The sequence below is a fragment of the Saccoglossus kowalevskii genome, chromosome 16 (assembly GCF_978046115.1).
Source record: "Saccoglossus kowalevskii chromosome 16, keSacKowa6.1, whole genome shotgun sequence".
Taxonomy (NCBI): Eukaryota; Metazoa; Hemichordata; class Enteropneusta; family Harrimaniidae; genus Saccoglossus; species Saccoglossus kowalevskii.
Genome location: NC_140656.1, coordinates 19,285,403 through 19,309,643, shown reverse-complemented (window position 1 = coordinate 19,309,643; position 24,241 = coordinate 19,285,403). Strand labels below are relative to the sequence as shown.

General features: G+C 35.0%; 1 protein-coding gene and 1 long non-coding RNA gene across 2 annotated transcripts; one reads left to right on the top strand and one right to left on the bottom strand.

Moving 5' to 3' along the window:
• Positions 1-7,132: 7,132 nt before the first annotated feature.
• On the bottom strand, positions 7,133-19,831 carry LOC144354662 (ATP-binding cassette sub-family C member 4-like). Its single transcript, XM_078010321.2, has 16 exons — positions 19,685-19,831; positions 19,052-19,141; positions 18,591-18,754; positions 18,279-18,404; positions 17,889-18,141; positions 17,657-17,768; positions 17,246-17,331; positions 16,217-16,408; positions 15,896-16,077; positions 15,562-15,658; positions 12,323-12,547; positions 12,020-12,178; positions 11,500-11,610; positions 8,203-8,292; positions 7,874-8,043; positions 7,133-7,653 (listed from the first exon to the last, which is right to left on the bottom strand). The coding sequence occupies exons 1-16, from the start codon at positions 19,829-19,831 to the stop codon at positions 7,308-7,310; spliced, it is 2,550 nt and encodes an 849-aa protein (XP_077866447.2). The 3' UTR covers positions 7,133-7,307.
• On the top strand, positions 9,918-10,820 carry LOC146733734 (uncharacterized). Its single transcript, XR_014926695.1, has 2 exons — positions 9,918-10,014; positions 10,189-10,820. It is a non-coding gene; the product is annotated as an uncharacterized LOC146733734 (long non-coding RNA).
• Positions 19,832-24,241: the final 4,410 nt, after the last annotated feature.

Genomic DNA, 24,241 nt, shown 5'->3' with positions numbered 1-24,241 from the left:
CAAAAATTAAAACAATAACATGCATTGATCGAGACAGTATAAAAACGGATGTCCAAGTTACCAAGTCTTTCAGGGGTGAGGCACCTCTAAATCTGAAAACAACTATATATACTAAAGTAATAATTCACCCCTTAATGGCAACAATGTGACAAAAACAAATGAAAAGAATTCGCACACTAGATATTTAGTGACCATACATGTATATAGTCATGTGACCTCATTCAAAAATCTGTAGCACTATTGCAGATAGACATTGAATCTGTGCATTGTTGAATATATTCAACACTAGGTCTGACCAACCTATTTAATGACCATATATGGTCATGTAAATGCAAAAATATAACATTTTGGATATCAGTTGGGAATTTATTGCTGAAGCCAGTTTGGTGGCAAATGTAAACCTTTCCAGTGCATGATAGAAGACCTTACGCAGACTTAAAATGGATAACTGATGTTAAAATTGTACATAAATTGGAGAATGTTATACTAAATATCTTATTTTAGTAGCTGACTAGACAACAAAAATAAACTAAAATAAATTTTCTAATTTTTTTTTCAATTCTCCTTGTAGATTTGTTGAAAACAAAACCTGCAGGTTGTGTGGAACAGCTGATCCAGAACTGTCCTAGAGTAGTGTGAGGCAGAATGTCAAGATATGGCAAGAATGAAAAGAAACGAGTCATTTGCCCAGTGTGTCAGAAAACATTTTCAAATGACCACAGTCTTGCTCGACATCATCTAATACACACTGGTGAAAAACCATTTGCATGTCCATATTGTGATCTCAGATTCACCCAGAAGTGTAATATGAAGCAACACTGTTTGAAGCTCCATCACGGAAAACAAAAAGCCAAAAAGAAAAGTAACCAACGATTGAAAACAGGCAACCTCAATAGTGAGAAAGCATATACCTGTGAACATTGTTTGAAGGCATTCACTAGAAAACACTCACTGGGTAGACATATGAAATGTATTCATACTAAGTCTCAAGATAAACCATATCAGTGTGAAAAGTGTTCAAAATTATTCACTCAAAAACGAAACCTAGCTAGGCATATACGATCTATGCATACCAAGTTTCATAATGAAGTCTCTACAAATCAAAACAAATCTGAAGATGGAATCTCGTCCTTAAAACATGGTGTGAGTGTTTATACAGAAAAACCTATAAAAGGTAACAATTTAATCAATGAGAAACCATATAGTTGTAAACAGTGTTTGAAATCTTTCAGTCGGAAACGATACTTATGTAAGCATGAAAAACTTGTCCATCAAAAACATGCAACTTTCCGAGATGACAGACCTTCATTCAGTCGAAAACGATACTCATATAAGAATGAAAAACGTGTTCATAAAAAACCAGCTCCTTCACAAGGTGGTAGATCTTCAGTCTGTATTAAAACAACAAATTGGGTGGGGTATGCAGATAAAAAAACTGGAATGATGCAATACAAGTGTAAACACTGCAGTGAAACGTTTAAACAGGAGATCAGTGTAAAGAGACATTCCCTTGTTCATTTCAAAGAAAAAGATGTCCCTTTTAAATGTGATATTTGCAAATCGCTGTTTTTGTTCAAATCAGATTATGAGAGGCATATGCGGCATCATCCTAATGTAGAGCGAAACCAACAGGGTGAGAATTTAAAAAATATGGTGCCTCGGAAGAAAACAAACCAATACAACTGTCGTGTGTGCTCAAAATCATTTATTGATATGAAAAGCCTATTTGTTCATTCAAAGAAACATGGAAGCTTGAAAAAATCAAAGTATGCTTGCAAGAAATGCAATCGATCTTTCAAACTCAAAACATCTTTGTTGGCGCACTCTTTAGTTCATAGAAGCAAGAACCCAAATCACTGTAAAAAATGTGAGAAGACATTTACAAGTAAGAATCACCTGAAAAGGCATGCTATGTTACACACTGGTGAACGGCCATACCAATGTGATCATTGTGGAAAGAAGTTTATAGAAAACTGCCAACTCACAAAACATTTACAACAACATACTAAGGAACGACCACATAAATGTGATCACTGCCACCAGACATTTACATGCAATTCTGATTTGACAGTGCATGTGAGGATCCATACTGGTGAAAAACCTTACAAATGTCATCACTGTCCCAAGGAATATGGTACACCTTGCTTGTTGACATCACATCTGCAATTGCACACAGTGGAAAGACCTTATAAATGTGTTTATTGCCAACAGACATGTACTTGCAGTGGTGATTTGGAAGTACATATGAAAACCCATGCAAAGAATAGTAGAGGAAAACTCAAAGGCAAACGCTCATCAGTCAATTCAAAAGTGTGTTCTCAAGAAAAATTGTATAAATGCAGGCACTGCAATAAGGTGTATACACAACGTAGAGACATGATTTTACATAGAAGAACTCACCTTGGCGAATGTGTTTACAAATGTCATCAGTGTGAGAAGGTATACACACAAAAGGGCCACTTGAACAGGCATTCGGTGATTCATAAACAAAAACGACTATATAAATGTAAGCACTGTGGAAAGACGTGTAGAAGCAGTGACTTATGTGCAGTGCATATGATAACATGTGCAAAAAAACTTGAAGAGGATCATGGTGGGAAACAGTCAAATATTAATGAGGAATGCAAGAAAACAACTTTGGCTCAGAGCACTTCTGCTAAAAGTGAGATCTCATCAAAAAAATCATTACCCAGTCAATCAGTATTTAACTGCAAGCATTGTGGGAAAAGTTGTACCTCCAATCACAGTCTGAATAGACATTTGCATAATGTGCACAAACAAATCAGCATTGAGAACCCCTCTCCAGTTGCATTGCAAAATCCAATTTACTGTGGTTTTTGTGAATTTACCACCCATTTTATTATTGAAATGACTAACCACTACAATAAAAAACACTCAGCACGCACAGTTAAACGTAAGCTTAACACTGAAAAACTGGAAAATATCTCACAAGGTCTGGTTGAAAATCTAAATAAAAAAGATGGAAGTGTGGAGGAGTCTCAAAAGATCATCTGCCATTTTTGTGAGTTTTCGTCAGACTCTCCTCAGGCACTTGCACATCATTTGAATGAAAAACATTTCACCCATAATGGCTCAGAAAAAGATCTCTCCCAAGATCTAGATGAACAGCAAGATCAAAATAATGTACATATAAATGATGATGGAACAGATGAAGCTGCACCAGTGGAAGACACTTTGGTTGACAACATACAAAACATCTCTTCTTCGAATCAGGTACGGCCACCCCAAAAAGTTATTTATTGCAGTTTTTGCCAATTTTCAACAGATTCGGCTCCTTCTTTGGCACATCATTTCAATGAACAACATTCTTCTTATGATGTTGGATACAAAGGTATTAGAGGATCTGTCACAGATGAAGCTGTCAATGTTGGTGAAGATGTATTTGAATCTGTTGTGGAACTTTCTGAAACTGGTAATAAGGGGGAGTCTGATGAAGAAGAAGGTATTGAAGAATCTTCCATGGAAGAGGGATATCACAGTGATATGCATGTATCTGATGAAACATTTGAAATTCTACATTTACAACCAGACAACATCATAGAAGACAACAAATCAATGAATGATTCTGAAGTGGAACATTCATCTGATGGGGAAGACGACATAGAAAAAACATCAATGGAAGAGAAGCATCTCAGCGAAATGTCTACCAGAACAACATCTGACAATGTCCATGCAATTGATCATTCACATCTTGGCAATGTGAATGAGCAAATTCCTGTAGTAGAGGATGACATGCAATTGAACAATGCTAAAATGAAACATTCATCTGATGGGGAAGAAGGCATAGAAGAAACATCAATGGAAGAGAAGCATCTCAGCGAAATATCCCCCAGCACAACATCTGACAAAGTCCATGCATTTGATCATTCACATCTTGGCAATGTGAATGAGCAAGTTCCTGATGAAAATGACGCTAATGCACAACTCTGAAATGAACATTCTGTGGATTCAGAAAGGAATAGAGTTTGTCAAGGAGGACGATGTAGGAGAAACATTAATGGCTTTGATCTAAAAAATCTTAATTTTAATGTAAATTCAAATCATGAACGTTCCAAACTTGTTACCTTGCACAGCTTCATTCAGTTTCTGAATAGAGGGATTTGCTGCAGAGGACACATTGTCAGACAATGAATGCCAATATAATCTTGTAAATTGAGAAAGGAAATGCAAGATTTGAGTGGTGGAGGTTCTAGCAAAACAGCAACATGTAAACTCTTGCCACCTATATTCCTAATATGCTATGCAGTCAATACTAATTCAGTGTTCACATATACTTTATTTTTAGAAACGTTTTAGAATTGGTAGGTAGGGCATACATTCGGAATTTGAGTATAATCTATATATCAAACAATTAATTATGTTTATTATCTTATGTGATGGTGTGACATGTTTAGGGACAGGTGTTCTTAGAAACCCGTTGTTGATGAGTTGCTGATGCAATAATTGCAGTACGTTAGTGATGCACTTCTAATAGAGTAAATATGCAACTGTGAACACTTTTGAGTTGCTTTGTTTAGTACGGGTGTATATGAAACTTTTTTAAAACAGAATTTGGTACTTTTATAATGTGTCTTTCAACCCCAGCGGGGTGTTATGCAAATATTTCTTTTGATTGGTTGATTAATATCAGTTTACTTTTCATTTTTTGATGTTCAAGACATTTTTTAGGATTGTAGTACTAGTATTTATGTAAACTAATTAATTAATTTTTAATTTGAACATTTCTCAAAACATGGAGCATTGTATAAATGTAGGGGATAAAGGAAGTTTGTAGGGTAGTTACCGAAAGTTTTGCAAACAACCCCTAGTGTGAAGTTATTTTGGTTATTCATTCTTTAATCTGCAATGTGTTAAGCTAACGAATGGTATTCAAAATTCATACCCAAGAGATGTTTTTGGTGCTATAAAAATGCTAATTATACAACATTTTGTTTCAATTATCTACTGTGACCGAACACCCAGCAACACTGCCCCCTGACCATGATTCCTTAATATGTTAAGGAGAATCAGACCGATTTGAAGACTATATCTTGAGAAAAATAATTTGCATTTTTGGATGAATTCCCATGATAAAAATTATATCTTCAAATTGAAATTATGCTTGGTGGAATGGAATGAAATTCTATGAAATGTATATCATTATTGATATGAATTCCAATATTAGTACATTTCAAAATAATATAATTTAGTAACTTTCAAGTGTGATAATATTTTGCCATTGCAGACAATGTAAAGTTAACTCCCAATGCATTGCACCTTTGTGCAGTGACATGTTTAGTTGTGCACAATTTGGGTTGAACATGCCTTAAGGAATAAAAAACATTCTTGTTCTCATTACTCCCAGCTTGTACATTGATATGGCGATTGTTACAATTTTATAGAAAGTTGTAATTAAAAATATCCTTTGAACAGCAGATTGTTGGCCCCCTATCATTTCTTTGTTTTATTTGTAGACCAGATAATGGTTTATGTTGTGAAATTTTTTTTTCAAAAGTTGGTTTTAGTGCTCAGAGTCAAAAGGTTGAAGTTCACAGTCGTTGAATTTTGTCATGTTTGATGGGCTGGTGTTCATGATTTATTAAGCATGACGAATGTGATCTTTAAATTTGTCAATTTGTTTAATGTAATGTAGATGTATTGTACATTGTATCTCAACTATTATGCACAATAATTTATAACATTGTATTTAGTACCCAAATAATTGTCATAGAAATAGTGCACCTAATCTGATAACATGTCTGGTCAGTTTGTGCAGTCGCCTCTAACTACATCTGACCGACTACTTGATTTTGGCAACCAATCAGAAACTGTGTACATGCCATTTTCTGCATTGCCAGGGAAAGACTTTCGAAAGACTTGCTGTAATTGGTCAATATGTCAGGTCTAAGGAAAAGTGCCCGAACGCGGTTTGCGTCTTGCTGGTCAGACATTATTAGAAGCGATATTCACCTTGGACCTTATACGTATAAAGCGCCCTTCATCCCATTTCCCTTTAATCTTTTGTCAGTGTTTTTTTGCTGTGCCTGTTTCTTTTGTCACTTTGTTATTCAAATCTATGACAATCATCTCTGGGCTTTTATAGTTGTATGCAAATGTTAGTATGTGTTGTAGGTACATGTTTAGAGTATCAACATGTAGACAATGTTTTTATGTGATTATGTTAGTAAGACTTTTGTTTTAATAAAATTATTCTTTGAATTAAGTTCAATTTTGTGTTAAAATTGTATTTTAACAAACTGTCCGATCTACTAATAATCTTGGAAGTGGTCAGTTGTTCATATATCAGGGGTCATCGAAGTGAATAATTATCGCATACACAGCGAACATAATCTTTCAGTTTAACAACCCTTAATTGAATGTTTGCAAGTTAAAATAACTGCAATTTTTGTAATTGAACAGCAATTGAAAGGAAGGTTCCTCTTCAAACTTTGTTCCAGATGGCTGCCCCATATAGTAAATATCGACAAATTAGTTTTTCATTTGGTTGAACTTTGACCGATCATCTTTGTCCAAAAAAAAAAACTCATCAAAAAATCAATCAATTTGAACTTAGCATCAACCGTTTCTCAGGGATGCCTTGACTAATATCATTGAAATCACTGATGGCAGGTTACTGATGCACATCGGTTTTGCTCAGTTTTGTGACTTGATTCAAAATAGCTTACTTACAGCCATGTTGGTGTTATTTCTTGTTAGCTGTACATTTTAAAATCGTTATGACAACTCTCTGGGAGATTCGCAATTAGTTAGATACAGTGAGGTGTCTACTATACTTAAGCCTATAATCATATAAATGCATTTGGATCATTGTGTGTGCAAAACGTACAATGTGTTCATTATACGACGAGTAAGCTGTAAATACCGATTATCAACTTCATTCATATTCAAATAGCGATTGGCTCAATTTACATCTATAATGCATACGTATTCCTTCACATGACAGAGTAACTACAAGTGCCCGCTCAGTACAATACTTTCTGGATTGTTCAATTTCAATCCTATCGGCCATTATGATTTATAGTGTTCCCCGCTTTCTAACATATAACTGAACATACATGTTTTAGTTGTATGTTTATATGGCACGAGACTAAAACAATTACTAATCATTGACTATTATAATGGAATATACTTTAATTAAGTTAACATTACCTGGTATTATCAGTATATTTCTGAAATGGGTAAAAATAAAATATATGGCCCTGAGAGTGAAATGAAAATTTCAATTGTAAGTGTGTAATAAATGATTGAAATATTGCATAACATTTCCACAGTCAAAATGATACAAATCACAAAGTCGTTTCTATTTGAAGGAGTTCAGTTGTGTTTCTTATGAGGGAACGCTTTGCGTTAGTAATCCATAGTCTGTGTACACAATGCTTATCCTTGTAGGCTTTCTCTGCAATATCACAAAGCTTGTGTTTCTCGGCCCTACCAGTTTGTGCAACCATTTGTGACAAATATCCAGAAGGATTTTGCAGTAGTAAATGTGGTTCATCAAATTCGGCTATTCTTCCATCACTCATAACTAATATTCGATCAGAGTCCATAACAGTGTTCAACCGATGTGCTATTGTTAGTAGCGTGCAGTGTTGGAATCTTGTACGAATTGTCTGCTGTATAATAGCATCAGTCCTAAAAAAAGAAACAATTGTCTTTGACATCCAGTGCAAAAATTCCCTGTCATTATGTTTCGCTGTCTCGTATATCATGTATGTTCATCTACATATTCATGTTTCTCCTTTTGGTGCATTCTGTAAATCACCATTGTCGTCAGTGAACTCACATTAACATCCCAACAATAACTCATTAGCAACACAAACAAGTATTTTAGTAAAGTAGTGTTGATGCTCACGTTTTGTCAACATTAGCTGTCGCTTCATCTATAATGAGGATTTTATTATTACGTAGTATAGCTCTTGCCAAACACACCAACTGCCTCTGTCCTGCACTTAAATTTGATCCTGATTCTGACAATTCGCCATCAAGTCCACCCATTATTTCCACTGCATTTCGCAATTGTACCTTATAAAATAAAAAAAAACGAAAACATGAATTAAATATCTGAAAATAAACGAACACGTCACATTTGTTTTATAGAAAATTAAATATATTAATGTTATGATATCCACCAATTGATTTATACTCAGTAAATATTCAAATAAATATTACAGTAAATATTACCTGTTCAAGCGACTTCCAAAGTTCATCATCTGTGTATTCAGAGAACATATCCAAGTTTTTACGCAGTGAACCTCTAAACAAGACAGGGTCCTAAAGCATACATATTTGAAATGTTAATCAATAATGTATCATTATTAGTAAGTATTAGTTAATACATTTACATATTTTAAAACAAACATAATGTAAAATATCGGTATTTACATATGTAGGGGTGTACGTTTATTGCACGTTTATTGTACGTTTACTGCCTATGAACATATGTGATTATATTCAGGTTAGTTACGAAGTAATTATAAATAGAACAATTACTCGGATTGTGCAAAACAAATGGGAAGTGTATTTTCAATAGTAAGCAAGACGTGTGTTTTAGTATAACGAATGTGACGGAGTTTATTATTGGGGACAATAATATTATGTTATAGCATAGATTGTGAAAAATGTCTATAATAAATCTGTATTACTTGACGGGCAAAGTATTATTATTTTAGTGTTTTCTGACAAAATATATATAGTAGAATTATTATATACATATTTGTTTCTCTATAGTCCATTTGTATTGTGTTTGGCAGTTTTGCTGTTGCTTGCGTTATCAACCCTTGGGGACTGATACCAGTTGTTATAATATTACCATTGGCTGTGTATATCAGACGCTACTATTTGCAGACGTCCAGAGATATCAAACGTCTCGAAGGATCCAGTAAGGTCATTTTTTTTATTTATTAAACACATATGAATATGTCATCGTAATTAAAGACATTTGAACCCATATTGCATCAATCAGCCAAGCATGTACTCTGGTACTTGAGATATAAGACAAAAGCCTTGAGAAGTAAAACGTATTGCAGTGGAAAAAAAAATAGAAACACGGAATAATATATTACTTGTGCACACTTAATAGTATAAAATGATGGTAACTGCATTCCCAAGTACTATCCTCAAAAACACGTGGTGCATTCCATGTTCAAGGTCCGCTGGAAATTTGTGAACCACTGCTGAGGCTTTCGTTATACTTTATTTGTCATGTGAATGTCTGCATACATTTGTTACAATAAATACACCGTACAACTTTCTTTTTTTAGATATAATACCTCAGTCATTATCGACCTGTGAGATCTTCTGGCCATGTTTAATATTTTCCATTGTATTTTTAGCTCGCAGTCCTGTTATTTCTCATCTGTCTGCGACTTTGCAAGGACTGTGGACAATTCGTGCTTTTAAAGCTGAAGAGATTTTTGAGAGAGAATTTGACAAACACCAGGATGTGCATACATCGACGTGGTTACTTCTTACGAGTACAACCAATTGGTTTTGTCAACGGATGGAAATGATATCAGCGGTGTTCATCTCATCCATGGCATTTTCTTCCGTTGCTGCTGCAGAAGGTAATGTATATTCGCCTGAGTCACACATACCTTGTGTCTGGGTGTTCCTAAACTGCACCATGTGGTATACCAATGGTATAATTCTTAATATAAAACTTCGTCATTGAAACTTTGAAGCGTTTGATCGATTTATTGACAATAATGTAGGTGTGCTTGCTGCACGGTTATCAATATTGACATATACCTAGAGGTTTTATTTTTTGCGATGAATGTTATTCGTTTACGACCTTGGTAACGTATGAAGAAACTACAGCACGACCTCAAGTTCTAATATATAAACATGTTTAATAGGAGGACAATACTTATTATAACGTTTACTTCCAATTTAGGACTGTCTCCTGCTTTAGTGGGACTTGCTATGACTCATTGTATGGTATTAATGAATCAGTTCCAGTGGTTAATGCAAAAAGGTGCCGAAGTCGAAAACCAGGTGCGAGTAATGCCAATACTAAAAAATACTTGTTACGAATGACTACTTTACCTGACACAAATATTAATACATCATTTCCATGTATTGTGTACACAATCCTGTGCCTTTATATGTTTATTATTATTGTTGTTCTTAAACGTCCAGTTTCAAAAAAATATCCAATGGCTTTTACAGATGACATCACCAGAGAGAGTTGTATCATATTCAAATATTGCTCCAGAGGGTGCACTACATATCCCACACGTGAAGGAGTCTGACTGGCCTAAGTATGGCAGAATTACGATGGAAGGTGTGTCATTTAAATATTCGGAAGATTCGCCGACTGTGTTAACGCATATTTTGTATAGGAGATACGATCTAAATAATGCAAATACGTACACACCAACAATCAAGCCAGTGTATATGCAAATGTACTGTACTCTGGCCAAACCAGAATATGTGAAGTTCGTCTGAAATTGAAAAGGAATTTAAAAAAAGCCTGAAATTGAAAAATTGTTCGTGCCTGTGTGTGTATATGAAGACTTGCTTCCTACTTGCAGCCACGTACGGAAGAGATAAAAACAATAAAAATAATAACATGATAAAGTAAACCAAACCCAAAACATAACAATAATAGACATGAGTTTAACTATTGAATATAGTTACTAAAGTTTTTTTTTTAAAGACGAAGATGGAATTACAACAAATATGTACACTATCAATCATAAAATCATTGAAAAAGTCTAGCTGAGCGATTCATGAAGCTCTGCTTTGTAACCTTCACTCTGATTAAAGGCATTAAACTTGTTAACATTTAGGTTACCAAATGACGTATATTCAATGCATTTAAAAAGTCAACATGTCAAAAAATGCCACGTCAAATATATGCTTACAAGGTCTGTATCCCATACAATAGACAGAGAGCAGTATAATTAAAATTACACCAAGCGCCATGCTCCATGTTTTACATAAAGGAATCGTAAAAAACTGTGTAATATATTCTATGCGATTTGATAGATGAAATTAAGCGTAATTAGCCCAGCTAAACGAGCCCTTACTAAAAGATGATTAACATGACTAAATCTTTATGATGAGTGACATGATCCAAAACTCTATTAGATTAGGATCTACATAAATTGTCCGCATAATGTGAATACTTTTGAATGTGAATGTAGTTTTCATAGTGCAACAATTATATATGAAGGCAAATTGTGGATTTGCAAGAATCAGGGGTTTCAACGTGACATGCTCCACGTCGTTATTTTTAATCACTGCCACTAAACTGAACAAAAACATTACTCCTGACTTCGGGAAATGATGTTTGAACATTGTCAGTGTGTCTGGTCGGCACCGAACTAAAGTTACAACGATTTGTAGAATCAGTACTGTACATTTTTTGTAAACGTTGATACCGTCCAAATCATGCTTTATTTAGTTGTTTAAAAAAAGTTAAACACATCAATTTTAACATGGTCTCATTTGGGTGAAATACAACCGCAAACCAACCTGGTTTAGAGCACTAGAATTTAAACGTCCATACATCATTTCCAATGTTTGTCTTTCCCCTTCTGCTTGGGCCCAGACTACCAGCCACCAATCAGTCAAAATTATCACCGTCTGGAAATTATGAAGAGATAGATTAGTGTATTGGAATGCTCATAATATATTTACTACCCTAACATGAACGTACACATACATTCACCTCACACATAATACGACCAATTAATACCACGAAATGTGTTATTTTCCACTATATGCAAATTAATGTGCTCATTACATATTGCAGCTTAATATGCCACTCATATCACCAACAAATAATATCATAATGATTTAACGTCATTTGTGAGCTCGCATAAGTTTGATATATTTCATTGTATCATCCGTCATAATTCTTAGATGTCTGTTTTATGCATGTTCGAACAGTACACGGAGAAACATAAATCACATGATACAATTTCTCTAACTATGTCGACTGAATGACTGCGACAACCAACTCCACGAACAAGTGATAACCTTATAAATTTACCTGAGCAATCATGGCAATTATCAGCGAAAACATAAGTAAAAGCATTCCTCCAGCTTTGAAGTATTCTTTGTATATCTTATAATCTACTATGCCAACACTTCTATCTTCTTCTTCAATCCGCTGAATACCAACAACACCCTCACCAGTCCCGCCGTCTGACTAAAAATAATTTGGTTAATTTATGTTATTTTACATTGAGTGACAGCTTTATTATATGCATACATTTTGGTAGCATCTGCATTATTATGGAATGCACATTAATGTATCACAATAGAGAAACAATTCGGTGTATTATACACTTACCAGTTTCCAGGCAGCTGAGTCTGACGTCATGCTGTTGGACGAACCACTTGAAAGTGAAGATGTCCTTTTTGACAGCGGTTCTACTTCTGTAAGTACTTGTAATTCTATAGTACACGTATCATTGCCTATTGTTTGCTTGGTTGTCGATTGTCTACTTTCTTTCAACAAGTCTTCATCATTTAGTCTAGAGGGTTCTATTTCACTGCCGATTCCCATCATTTTGCCCTGATTAATAAGCATAATATCATTATGTAATTTAGCTTAAAGGGGAACTAAATAGAGCCTATTTTGGTGTTTGTATTTATCAAGTTATGTATATTGATTATAAATTTGAAAAACAAAATTACAAAAAATGTTATATCTTCAGAGTTATGATGATTTAAATATGAGAAACCATAAACCTGCGAAGGACTTCCCTTTGCGCCATCTTGCCATAAAAAAACGCCCTCATGAGGTATAAACAGGTAAAGTAACAAAGCATGATGACGAAATAGTATCTGATTGAATATATAAGCAACTTAGGGAGCCATAATTGGCTGGACTGGTGAATTGACTTCTAGTCTAGGTTGTTTCGACTTTTACGTTATTGTTATTTACAAGCGTATCAACATACAAACATTATGGATGTGCGATTGGTCGAGACAGGCATTTTGTTTTGTTTTTTGTCTAACTGTCTAATAAATGCCGTTTCCAGTACTGCACTGTGCGGCGTGCAAATTATTCAAAGTCTAGATGCTGGAGTATGCAATCTTGAGTTCGTAGGGTGATGGTGGAAACATTTTCGTCCATGTATTCACGGGGCTGCACTGGCAAATCATGGGACAAGTGTCACAGAAACACCAAGCAGATTGTTCACAGACTTCCGTGAAATTTGAAATAAAACTATCATCCGAACAAGGGGCATCGTCGACGATATACTCTCATCACTCACACTGGACTGATCTGAATCTTCACAGCATACCGTACTTCCCTGATCATAAGCCCGGAGGCATGAACACGTAAGGGAAAAGTAAGAGATGAGCTTGTACTCGAGGACCAACTCAGAAAAATGATTTTGTTTTGGGTTAAACACTGTAACCATCTTGCAAACAACGACAAATTATCCAAAAAAGTTATTCGTTCACCACGCCGGGCTCGGGAAAATAATGCTTATTTTTGAAAAAAAAAATGCGTCATTGATTTGAACGACACTTACAATGAAGAAACAAACATGTTCATAAAAAACACACACATTTTATTACAATACGATTTACATACCGTCTGAATTTACGGTGAAATAATGGGTAGGGTCTGTGAGGAAACAGTGGACGAAGGCATTTATCATTATCTTCATTTTGGTATGTTTTCGATCGTACCCAAACTCTCGACGCAAAGCAATTTTCCACCATGAGGTTTTTCAGCACGATTTGACCTGGAACAACTTCCTTTGTCATAACAGGTCATGTCTTTCATTAACCAATCAAAATGATGTGTCGTAATGATGAACTTTTCCGATTATTGATGATGATTTTTTAACGCAATGCGGAAGTGAATTACCGCAATATTAAAATGCGATCTGTAGCACTGATTGCAACGAAAAAACGATGATTTTTTCCCTAAAAACTGGCGATTCGCAATTTCCGAAATATAAATGATGGTTAATAGTAACTGTGGGTAAACTGAGTGTGGAGGAAGAATTTAAACACCTTTCTCGGTCGCCAACATGTCTCATCGTTCAAACCCTAGGCCTTTCATGATAGTCTCAAAGTAAACCATGCCCAATAACCAGGTACACGACTTAACGTTCACATTTTTGGTTTTTCGAAAGCTACTACTCAAAGAAATAGAGATTACTCCCGAATTGCAACATCGGGGTTCATCCTGAGTAAATGACAGAATAGAAAGCATGCGAACCACGTTGTGTACGTTCGCCATGCACTCTGAAATTAATGCGAGTTTTCTCATAAAACTAAAAGCATGAACCAAACTACCATGCCAATCACGATTATTATGAAATGAAACACACCTTTTACACGCATATTATAATCGTGAATGTTCTCAACTCGATAAATACCAAGTAAAAATATAGGAATGGGCTTCATACTCGAGAGGGACTTACGATCGGGGAAGCATGGTACTTTAACGCAATTGGGCTTTCACTCTCGGAATACTGTGTGGTTCAAACGCATAAGGCTCTAACCCAAGTTTTAAAAAGCACATTGTGCATATAAAAGTTGAGTTTATACTAGTAGTACACAATGCTTGGCAGCATGAACGGCTATGTACAATGGCGTATACGAATTCGATCAGATACTAAAACGTCATAGCTTTGAAAAGTACCCGGATGTTAAATATGTTCGTTCGTTATTTATTCCCCTCCATGAATGGCCTCCATGGTGTTTAATTGCAAGCACTTCAAATGCTTATCCAAGCTACAGTTATAATTAAAACAAAATTAAACCACTGCAATATTATTTCGAATACAGTTTAGAATATACACAACTATAAATTAAGGCCGCATTTAGGTTCGCTTTAATTATCATTAGAGGCTATGCTTATTGTAAATAATGTAATGTAAAGGAAAAATACTAAAGAAGGAAATATATTGAACGTTAATAACTCAATGATTGTCTACTTAAATAATATTATATTGTTACTCCTGTACTTATTAATGTATTAAAAGCAATCGTTTTTTCAACAAACATCACAGATAAACAGATAATTAAAAAGAAAGAGATAATCAAGCGAACGTGTTTCTTGATAAACCAAGTGTAAAAAGTCATGTCTTAAACCGAGTAAAAAATAAAAGCTTGTTTGTAGTTCCAATAAACTGATATCATAATATGATTTTTAAATGTATGTGCTATTATAATGAACTAAAAGATATATAAACACATATACATGCAAATATACACGTATATATACATGCAAGTCGCAGTAACATTTGTTGGTTTAACATTTAACATTGGCTTAAGCGTAAATAAATATTAAGTCTGCATTTTGTTACTGTATTAATCACAATGTGCCTTATGAAATATAACATGAATTGAATACAAATACCGAAATAGTACAACAATATATGAAGGCGAAATTTAGACAGAAAAAAAATACTCAAAGGTTGGTCAAATTCATCATCATTAGCAACAACAACAACAACAACAACAACAACAACATATCTATGGTATGGATAAGATAAACATGAACGAATGAACAAATACCAAAAAAACTATAGTGAAAAATGTATAAACCTATTTGTTTACCTCTTTTAAGTTGAGAATTCTGTCGGCATCTTTCACATACTGAAGTTGGTGGGTCACTAAGATACATATTTTTGAAGATAAATAACTCTTTATTCCTCTAAAAAACAACAAGTGTTTGTTGTAGTACTGTAATAATATATGCATAGTATAAGACTTGCAATTAGATATGATATCAATATCATATCTGATCATATCATATTGATTGGATATCGATGAAAGAATATGTAATCATCAACAACTATCACTCTATTGAGAATAATATTATGGATTTACTCTGATTTAAATAAGTCATTGACCAGTGTATATTGAAGGTGTTAATGTGTTTATATCATACTTATTAAAGATATGTCTTCCAACACCAGCATCGACAGCACTTAGTGGATCGTCGAGAAGATATATATCGGCATCAGAGTACAGAGCTCTTGCTAAGCTAACCCTTGCTCGTTGACCTCCGCTCAGAGCAACACCTCTTTCTCCAACTAATGTGTAGTCACCATGGGGTAGATCCTGGATATCCTAGGAGACAAATGGTAATATATGGATAAATAAAATAAATATTTAAACCGTATTCAAAAGTTACAAACAATGTCCGTTTATTGTTCTTTATATTTACTTTCTCCACGAGCGAGATACTGATCTGGGTAAAATGTCTTACCTTTTGAAGAGCACATATATCTAGTACTTCCTCGTATTTAGTTTTGTCGTAACTTCGTCCAAAGAGCATGTTTTGTCGTAGTGATGCTGAGAATACCCAGGGCAGTTGTGATACATACGCGATAGTTCCCTTCACTGTCAAATTCCCTTGGTATATCGGTAGTTCGTTTAATAACGCCATTAACAAAGAGGACTAGCAATGTAAAATAAACACTGTTATGAAAAGATTTAATGTAATAGACATACTGTAATCATACATGTAAACTCGTATCACTAGTCCCGGTTATTTCAAATGTCAAAAACTGAATACACAAATTACCTAATTTGCCTTAACCGTCACGAAAATATAAATGTCGTGAATGGCGTAGTAATCGAATGAACAGTTGTGCACTGTTGTTACATATCCAGTAATTGAATATGTTGTATTCATCAATCCTTATATATTTGACTCTGACTGCTGACATCTGTATTGCAAATGTCAGAAACAGATACTTTTAGATATCAAAAAAATGTGAACATATATGTGAGGTGACCACTTTAACATAATATGGATAGGCGAAACATTGTCAAAAAAGAGTAGACGCACGGTTACATTTGATAGCCCTTATCCTATGTAACTGTTCTCACGAACAGGAAACATATATGTCAACACCATGCAAATAAATCGGATGTGAAATCCCGAGAGTTTGTTTTATTCCATAATAGATTTGAAAACGTTTTATTAGTGTGGTGTAGTCGGATGCGTTCTTTGCCATGGTCGTGAATCGAACTTGGTGTGCTATGCGTTTATATGTTCATAACATTCCTACTATTATATGGATAGAAGACGATGAATCATCATGAAGCAAATGAAGCTAAATGAAGTTACAATCAATTTGCTACAATGTGACTTACACTTAAACACTGCTGCGAAACACGCACACTTTTCCAACGTACATTTGAATAGTTACATAGTGAATGACTCTGTAGCAACTTGATTTTTAAGTTAACAGACACGGATAATTACGGACAAAATGAAAACCATTCTTACCTTTCCGGAACCAACCGGCCCATTCACAATCATCAGCTCACCTGGCATCACATGAAAACTAATGTCTTTAAGAGTTGGTTGTTCTACTGTCTATGATGCGGACAAATTTGTATCAGAAGAATTCGAAATCAGGCCAAGATGATAGTGGAATAAAAATTTACTTCACTTCCCATCTATGCAACACATTAATATTCGTATATTTCATAACATTCATCATTATTTGTCAAAAGAAAAGGACAATGGAACATGACAACCCGTATGGTCACGTGCATAAATTTTAAAGTATGTTCCTAACTAATAAATGCATGGGTTATACAATTTAGAACTAATCATTTTGTTACTTGTTTAAGCCATCACAAATTTACAATAGGTACATTGACCGGAAGTATGTTGAATGAATCAATGAACTACTTACTTCATTCCATGAGCCAGTAACACACTCAAAATACGCAACGCTATTTTGTTTCTTTGATATATGTGAATTCTGCCAGACACTTTCTATTTCGTCGAGAAGTAAGAAGTTCTACAGGAGAATTCAATGTTGTGTGGCGTTATCTGTCTACAATCCGTGGTGATTTAATATGGTTCACTGGGTAACTTTAGTATTTTACTATGAGGTTATCAAATCAGTTGATGAACAAACCTTAAGCCGCTTGATCAATACCGAGACCCGTGCAAGTTTAGTGATGGCATGGGGCAAATATAACATAATTGCCAAACGCATAGATGATACCAGTGGTAAAACAAGGAATACTGTTTTTACGTCAAGAGTGTTATCGCCAACCACAGTAGAAAAGACGAATAAAATAAACATAAATGTCGGGATGAAGCAGTGTAGGTTGCCCATAAATTGGGAAAAAACTGTGGATGTTGTTTGAATTACTTGAATTTCTTTCCTGCAAAAAAGAGAACAGAAGATATATACTTGATTCTTAAAATAAAACACTACATATGTGTCACACTATTAGCTCCACTGATTATTTGTGGAACATTTCAGTTGGATAAAGAGTTTGCAAATGGTAACTATACTTACTGTCTAATTTTGCGCACACGTTCTGCGAAGGATTTCTCCCACGCATACATCTTAACAACTCTCATTGCAGCAATAGCTTCACTCATTAGTCTAACTCTTTCATCAGTTAGTACAACAGATTTTGCCCTGAAACGTACACATAATATATATTAAAATGTATTAGAACTTTGTTTGTTTTGCGTACAAATCAAATGTGTATATCACACCAGGTAAAACTATCCTATACATAACTCATATCATGCATAATATAGCGTATTCATCAATATCGTCTATTTTCTACGCTTCCTCTGTTTCTGTGATAGGAGTATTCACCTTAGGCGAGTAAGTATTTTCCCCATGAATCCTTGACCAAGAACCATAACAAATACAAATCCAAATGCAGGCAAACAGGAAGGACCATGGATCTTCCATATCAGCACAAATATGAAGGCGAATATCAAAGGACTGGCCCATAAATAATGTACAAACCTAAATAGCTGCAATGACGGTTAAAAAGGTTAATATACGATAACGTTTCTAGAATACAACTAGTAACACTACCGTATAAATGAAACGTTCTAGAACAGTGTATACGTGCCACATACAATTCTTCAAACAACAAGAACACATGCCGAATTATAAATGTGTCTGAAGTATTTTATGTAACTGTCTTCACGTTCGAACAGACATGAGAGAATGTTTAAGTTTAACTATATATTTTATGGCATTATTGAATGACCAGCATTTGTAAAATATTTGGAAATCGCACAACAACAAAATTAAATGTATATTACATGGTCTAACTTGTTAATGTCGTTTGATATAATATTCACAATGTGTCCAGTAGTTGTTTCATCCAATGCTTTGTTACTCAGCCTAAGTGCCTGTTGAATGTAACAAATATGTTTAGATTATGAACTGTTTCCAGAGCATTATTTCATATGGTATATATGGGTACAGTGGAGTCTATCAAATATTGTATATTTAATTGAAATTACCAAGTCAGAAACAAATAAATGTATATTGACTGAAAATAACTGCAATGAAATTTGACGAGATGTGGATCATCATTAAGCAGTATCACATCGAAAGTATTTTTTCATTCAATCTGGTTACCAAGTAACATCCAACTTGTACTGCATGGCATGGCACAGCACAAACAAGCAACCTATAGGTAGCCATATACATGATTAATAATTCATGTAGTTATTTAAGACAAAACTCAATGTAAAAGTACATCACAAGTTATTCCCCAGACTGCTCCATACCCTTAACCAGGCCCAAACACTCTGTAAACCAAGGTTTTCCAAAATTCCATGCTATACTGAACAAATGTCAGCTAGTAAATGTGCGTATAATTGCATCAGCCTAAATAGATGCTCAACACTGGATTATATTTAAAGAAAGATTATATAATAGAAACACACCTTTCTATAAACTAATGAACAACATGCAGCTTTCATTTGCATGCTAATCCGTTGAAACTGGAAGTTGTTAATTTGAAGAAATACAGTATTCAATCCTAAAGAGACGCTAATGGCTAAAGCCCAGAAATATGCTTTTCTTGATCCCATGGATGAGGTCAATGCGAAATAACTTATGAGTTTAACAAGCAAGAATGGTTGACACAGTTTGATGCTTTCCTGTAAAGAATATAAATTTGTCAACATAGTGTTAGTTGGCAAAACAAGTGCATGACGTATTTCTAAACGTGTCACTGTCTCATATATGATAACTGCCAGGTATCAATCAAATGGTTACTGCTATAAATGTTCTAAATATATATCGCAGTTTTTAAGTTACGTTATGGAATGAGACAATCTTTGAAACATAGACAGTATTTGTCTGTAGCACATCATCATCAACAAACATTGTTTAGTTGTTAAAGGGTCATTTTCTGATGTAAGATGCAGCAAATAGACTTTCAGAATGCTAGAAGGCAACATACAAATCTACTATTTCCCCCCTTGGAGAAACTAATTTAGTACTTTACGACTGGGAAAGCTGTGTGTAAATTTTAAAATAAGACTATTTTGAAAACTGCGCATCTACATACATTAATAAAAAGAAGCACACCCGATGATATCAATGAAGGCATAATGTTGTAAATAATTGCTTTAGTAAGACTTGGTTCTTTTCCATTGCTTTTATTTGATATTTCATCTTTCCATTTCCTGCAAGCATACAACACATTAAATATAATTATATTATTCTGTGTATAATGTTTACTACAGACGAGACATACTCAATGAACAACATCACTATGCACCTATGTACTGAATCTAGGATTTGCATTAACATCGCTATTGTGAAACCTCCCATCCTAAATGCAAAATGACACTGTTCACCAAAGGGACAAAACCTTAAGGAAACAAGTTTGTTGGTTACAGAAAATTAATGAAATACATAAAAGTCATACTAATGTAATACATACCTGTGTAGTTTATTTGCTAACAGTTCAGACGAATCATCTGGCAAAGTATCATACATGTCCTCAGTTCGCAGTGTGTGATTGTAGCCATAGCTGAGAATAGGATTCACCCACCTCAAATGAAAGAAAACAGAGTCGAAATATTATATTACAAAAACAACCTACATCAATGGGTACAATTGATACTATAGTAATGGCGTAATTGTATACCTTTTCAGCCTGTCAAATCTGTTCAACAGATATTCGGTGGCATGTCTGTCGTTATGTGGTTGAAGCTTAAAACTAGAACCAGGTAAAAAAATGACCTACTGTTTTATAAAAGTCCCATGTAAAAATTATAAAAGATTATGCAAATCAAATGTTCCAAACAGGCTTATTCTCGCTGTCAGTGTGGCTGTAAAAATATAAATATGTTTCTGCACACAATTTCTAATAATAATAATTAACCTTTAAGGTTGCATTCCCCTTTATTCCCACACATATGCAGCTTGATCAATACAATACAGCCGCTTGATCAATATACAAATTGAAATGTTTAGAGTCTTTTCAGTTTATAACTCACTGAATTAGAAGAGTTTAGTTGACTATGACGGTTAGTTGTAGGTGTATTTGTCCAAAGATTAGACCCTTCAGAGTCTTATATAATATATTATCGTGTTTCTGATTGTTCTGGTGCTAATGTTTTACATCTTTCCATGACGTGGAAATGCATTCTACTAATTAAAATTTGTTACACCTTTGATAAGTGATACACATGATATGCACTCACAGGATATAATAATGAGTAGATAACTAGCAGTATCGATAAATATTTATCAAAGTTAAACGTTGCAAATCCCCAATGTGAATACAGAATATATTTGCCACCACTGTTGTTTTATAAAAATTATTTATGGCATTAGAGGTTAGGATCACCAGCCAGCAGATCAGAGGCGGTGGCAATTTTGCATGGGGAGGGAGATCTGCTCACCAACCTTGGGCCGAAGGCGCGACCTGACTAGGGGGTACACGGGCATGCTCCCCCTTAAATTGTTGAAATATAGACCCTCTGAAACGCTAATTCCTGTATTTTGAGGGGCAAATTTTGCTGACACAAAGGGTATCTGCTTGATTTTGGAGGGGCGAAGCCAACTAACATTTTTTTCGAGGGGGGGGGGTGACCGCCCCCACTGTGCCGCCGCCATTACAGCAGATATTCAGCTGCAATATATAGACAAATTTGATCAAAATCAGTTTTAAAGCTTTCAAGATTTTGTTTACACATCCGGAAATTAGACAATATGAACCTTTGCTACTTAATTTAATGTCTCATGCCACTAATCAACCAATGACCGCTCAATTTAAATGCCTTGCAAGAACCAATGGTTTTTTTATTAGTTGCTCCCTGTTTGAGAGCTTGATCACCTGGGTCAAAGGTGAGACTAACATGTAGTATTTTGTTTACTACTCATCAGCGGCTGTGTACCTGTGGGTTTATTCTGTGTGTATTTGGATGTTCTAATCTTAGTGTTTTTCCAGTGATATCTCTAGGTGCAATCATAATACAGTAAGTGTGTCTTGTTTAGCTGAGATTTGCAAGAGTTTGAGCTGGCCAACATGTTAGATTTTTCATGTGGTTGATTACTGGCATGTTGATTTTTGAGCCATGTTTTCAACTTTGTTTATCATTTTCATATAGCAATCTCGTCATATGTTAACATTGTCGTCTATGGAGTTTCAATTAGTGTTATGATCCCATAATACACTGTGACAGTCACGGTGCCAAAACTAGTCACGTCTGCGCATGGTTCCTGTGTGCTTCGCTAACACGGAAACTAGAGGTCGCACTGACATTTGAACGCACTTCTGAGTTTTTTTTTATGGTTGGCAGCTGCAAATAAAATAGCTCGTTTATCAGATCGGATACCGACTAATGTCACGCATAGCCAATCAAATACTGCAACACCACTGGTGTTCAACACAAACTCGTGATGTGGTGTGTATACACACACACACACACACACACACACACACTACATATCTTATCGTATACGCAATGTATACACACGTTCTATAATGACCTTATACATGTGGCTTGACATCAGTCTACGTAAATATACATCGTTATGTACGACGAGTGTTGCTGTGCGTGTTTGTGCAATTGCAAGAACCACTTACCTGAAAATAAGTTTAGAAAATATGCTTGCGTTTTTTAGTGGATTTGCTGGGGCTTCCCTCGTGCACTCATCCATGTTTCGACGCGCGTCACTAACCTATTGATGAACCTAAGAACGTATGTAGGAAGTGCGCATGCGCGTCATCGACACCTATCAACATTCACTGCTATCTTCATAAGCCTTTTGCCGAACATTTAACTTACCGCAGAAATTGAGTTGTCAGTTAATGTAAGTCGGACATAAGGTAGTTCGGCGAAGGAAAGGTTTCTGTTGGAGACAGGGCTAGGTTTCCTGTATTCCATTGTGTAATTACAGCGTTTGTTATTGACATGTTTGTGTATGTATGAGATTCAAAAATTGTCCACGTGTGTGGCGTATTAGTACCAAATAGCCTATCGGATTTACAGTTTAGTATTTAATTACATTATTTTCATGAATGAAATTCCCATTCAATAGCCAACAAATAATCGTGCGTGTACTCCTACCAACATCATGATGGTGTTAGTGCCATTGTTCAAAAAGTCCAAAAATACAATCCGGAAGAGAAAATCATAACTGTTAGAAGCAAAGACAAACTCGTGCCTTTTGTCAACTTTAATTGTAATCAATTTGTAAGGTATAGGTACAAATAATCTAACCATTCCTCGTACAGCTTTAACATCTAAGTTCTCGTACATTTCACTGAGACTACTACATTGACCAATTTTAGTAGACTGTACAAGCTCTATCTGTACCTTACCTAAGGGTAATTCTCCAATGACAAGTTCCGCTGTGAATTTTATTCCTACACCAGTAATCTCTTTTTGCATTCTTAGGACACGCTGCATGTACAACAACATACTTTTGTCAATGATAGTTTTTAACTAATGTATATAACTGTCAATCTTGTCAGCGATGGTAATAGTAAACTGTCGGATAACATCAGTATTCCTTTGAACATCATCCCATAAACCATTTACATTACCAATGTGTGATTTTATATGTAACACAATAAACGATGCATCCTTGGATGGAGCTAGTTCCATTACAGCAGTAGCATTCGCAATGCTATTGCATGGGAGTGTAACTTGTGTTAGCATTTGTGAGGGAAGTGTTCATCCATTTTTTTTGAACAGCTGTATTAACATCAGTAATTAGGCCGTCTACATTTAATAAAAGTTCGTCTACGAGATCAGGAATGACGTCATTAGGAATGGGTGTCATCTCAAGCAGTTCATCAACAGTTACGAATGCGTCTACAACAGTGTCTAAAAATCCATCTTTCCCTGTCTGACTCAGAAAGAATCGTGAGACCATTGAGGTAACAAATAGGCTTTCAAAAAAAAACAACCAGAAATTAGGCGGATTCGCTACACTATTGCCTGTCAAATTCTTATAAAAGATAGTTGTATAGGCAC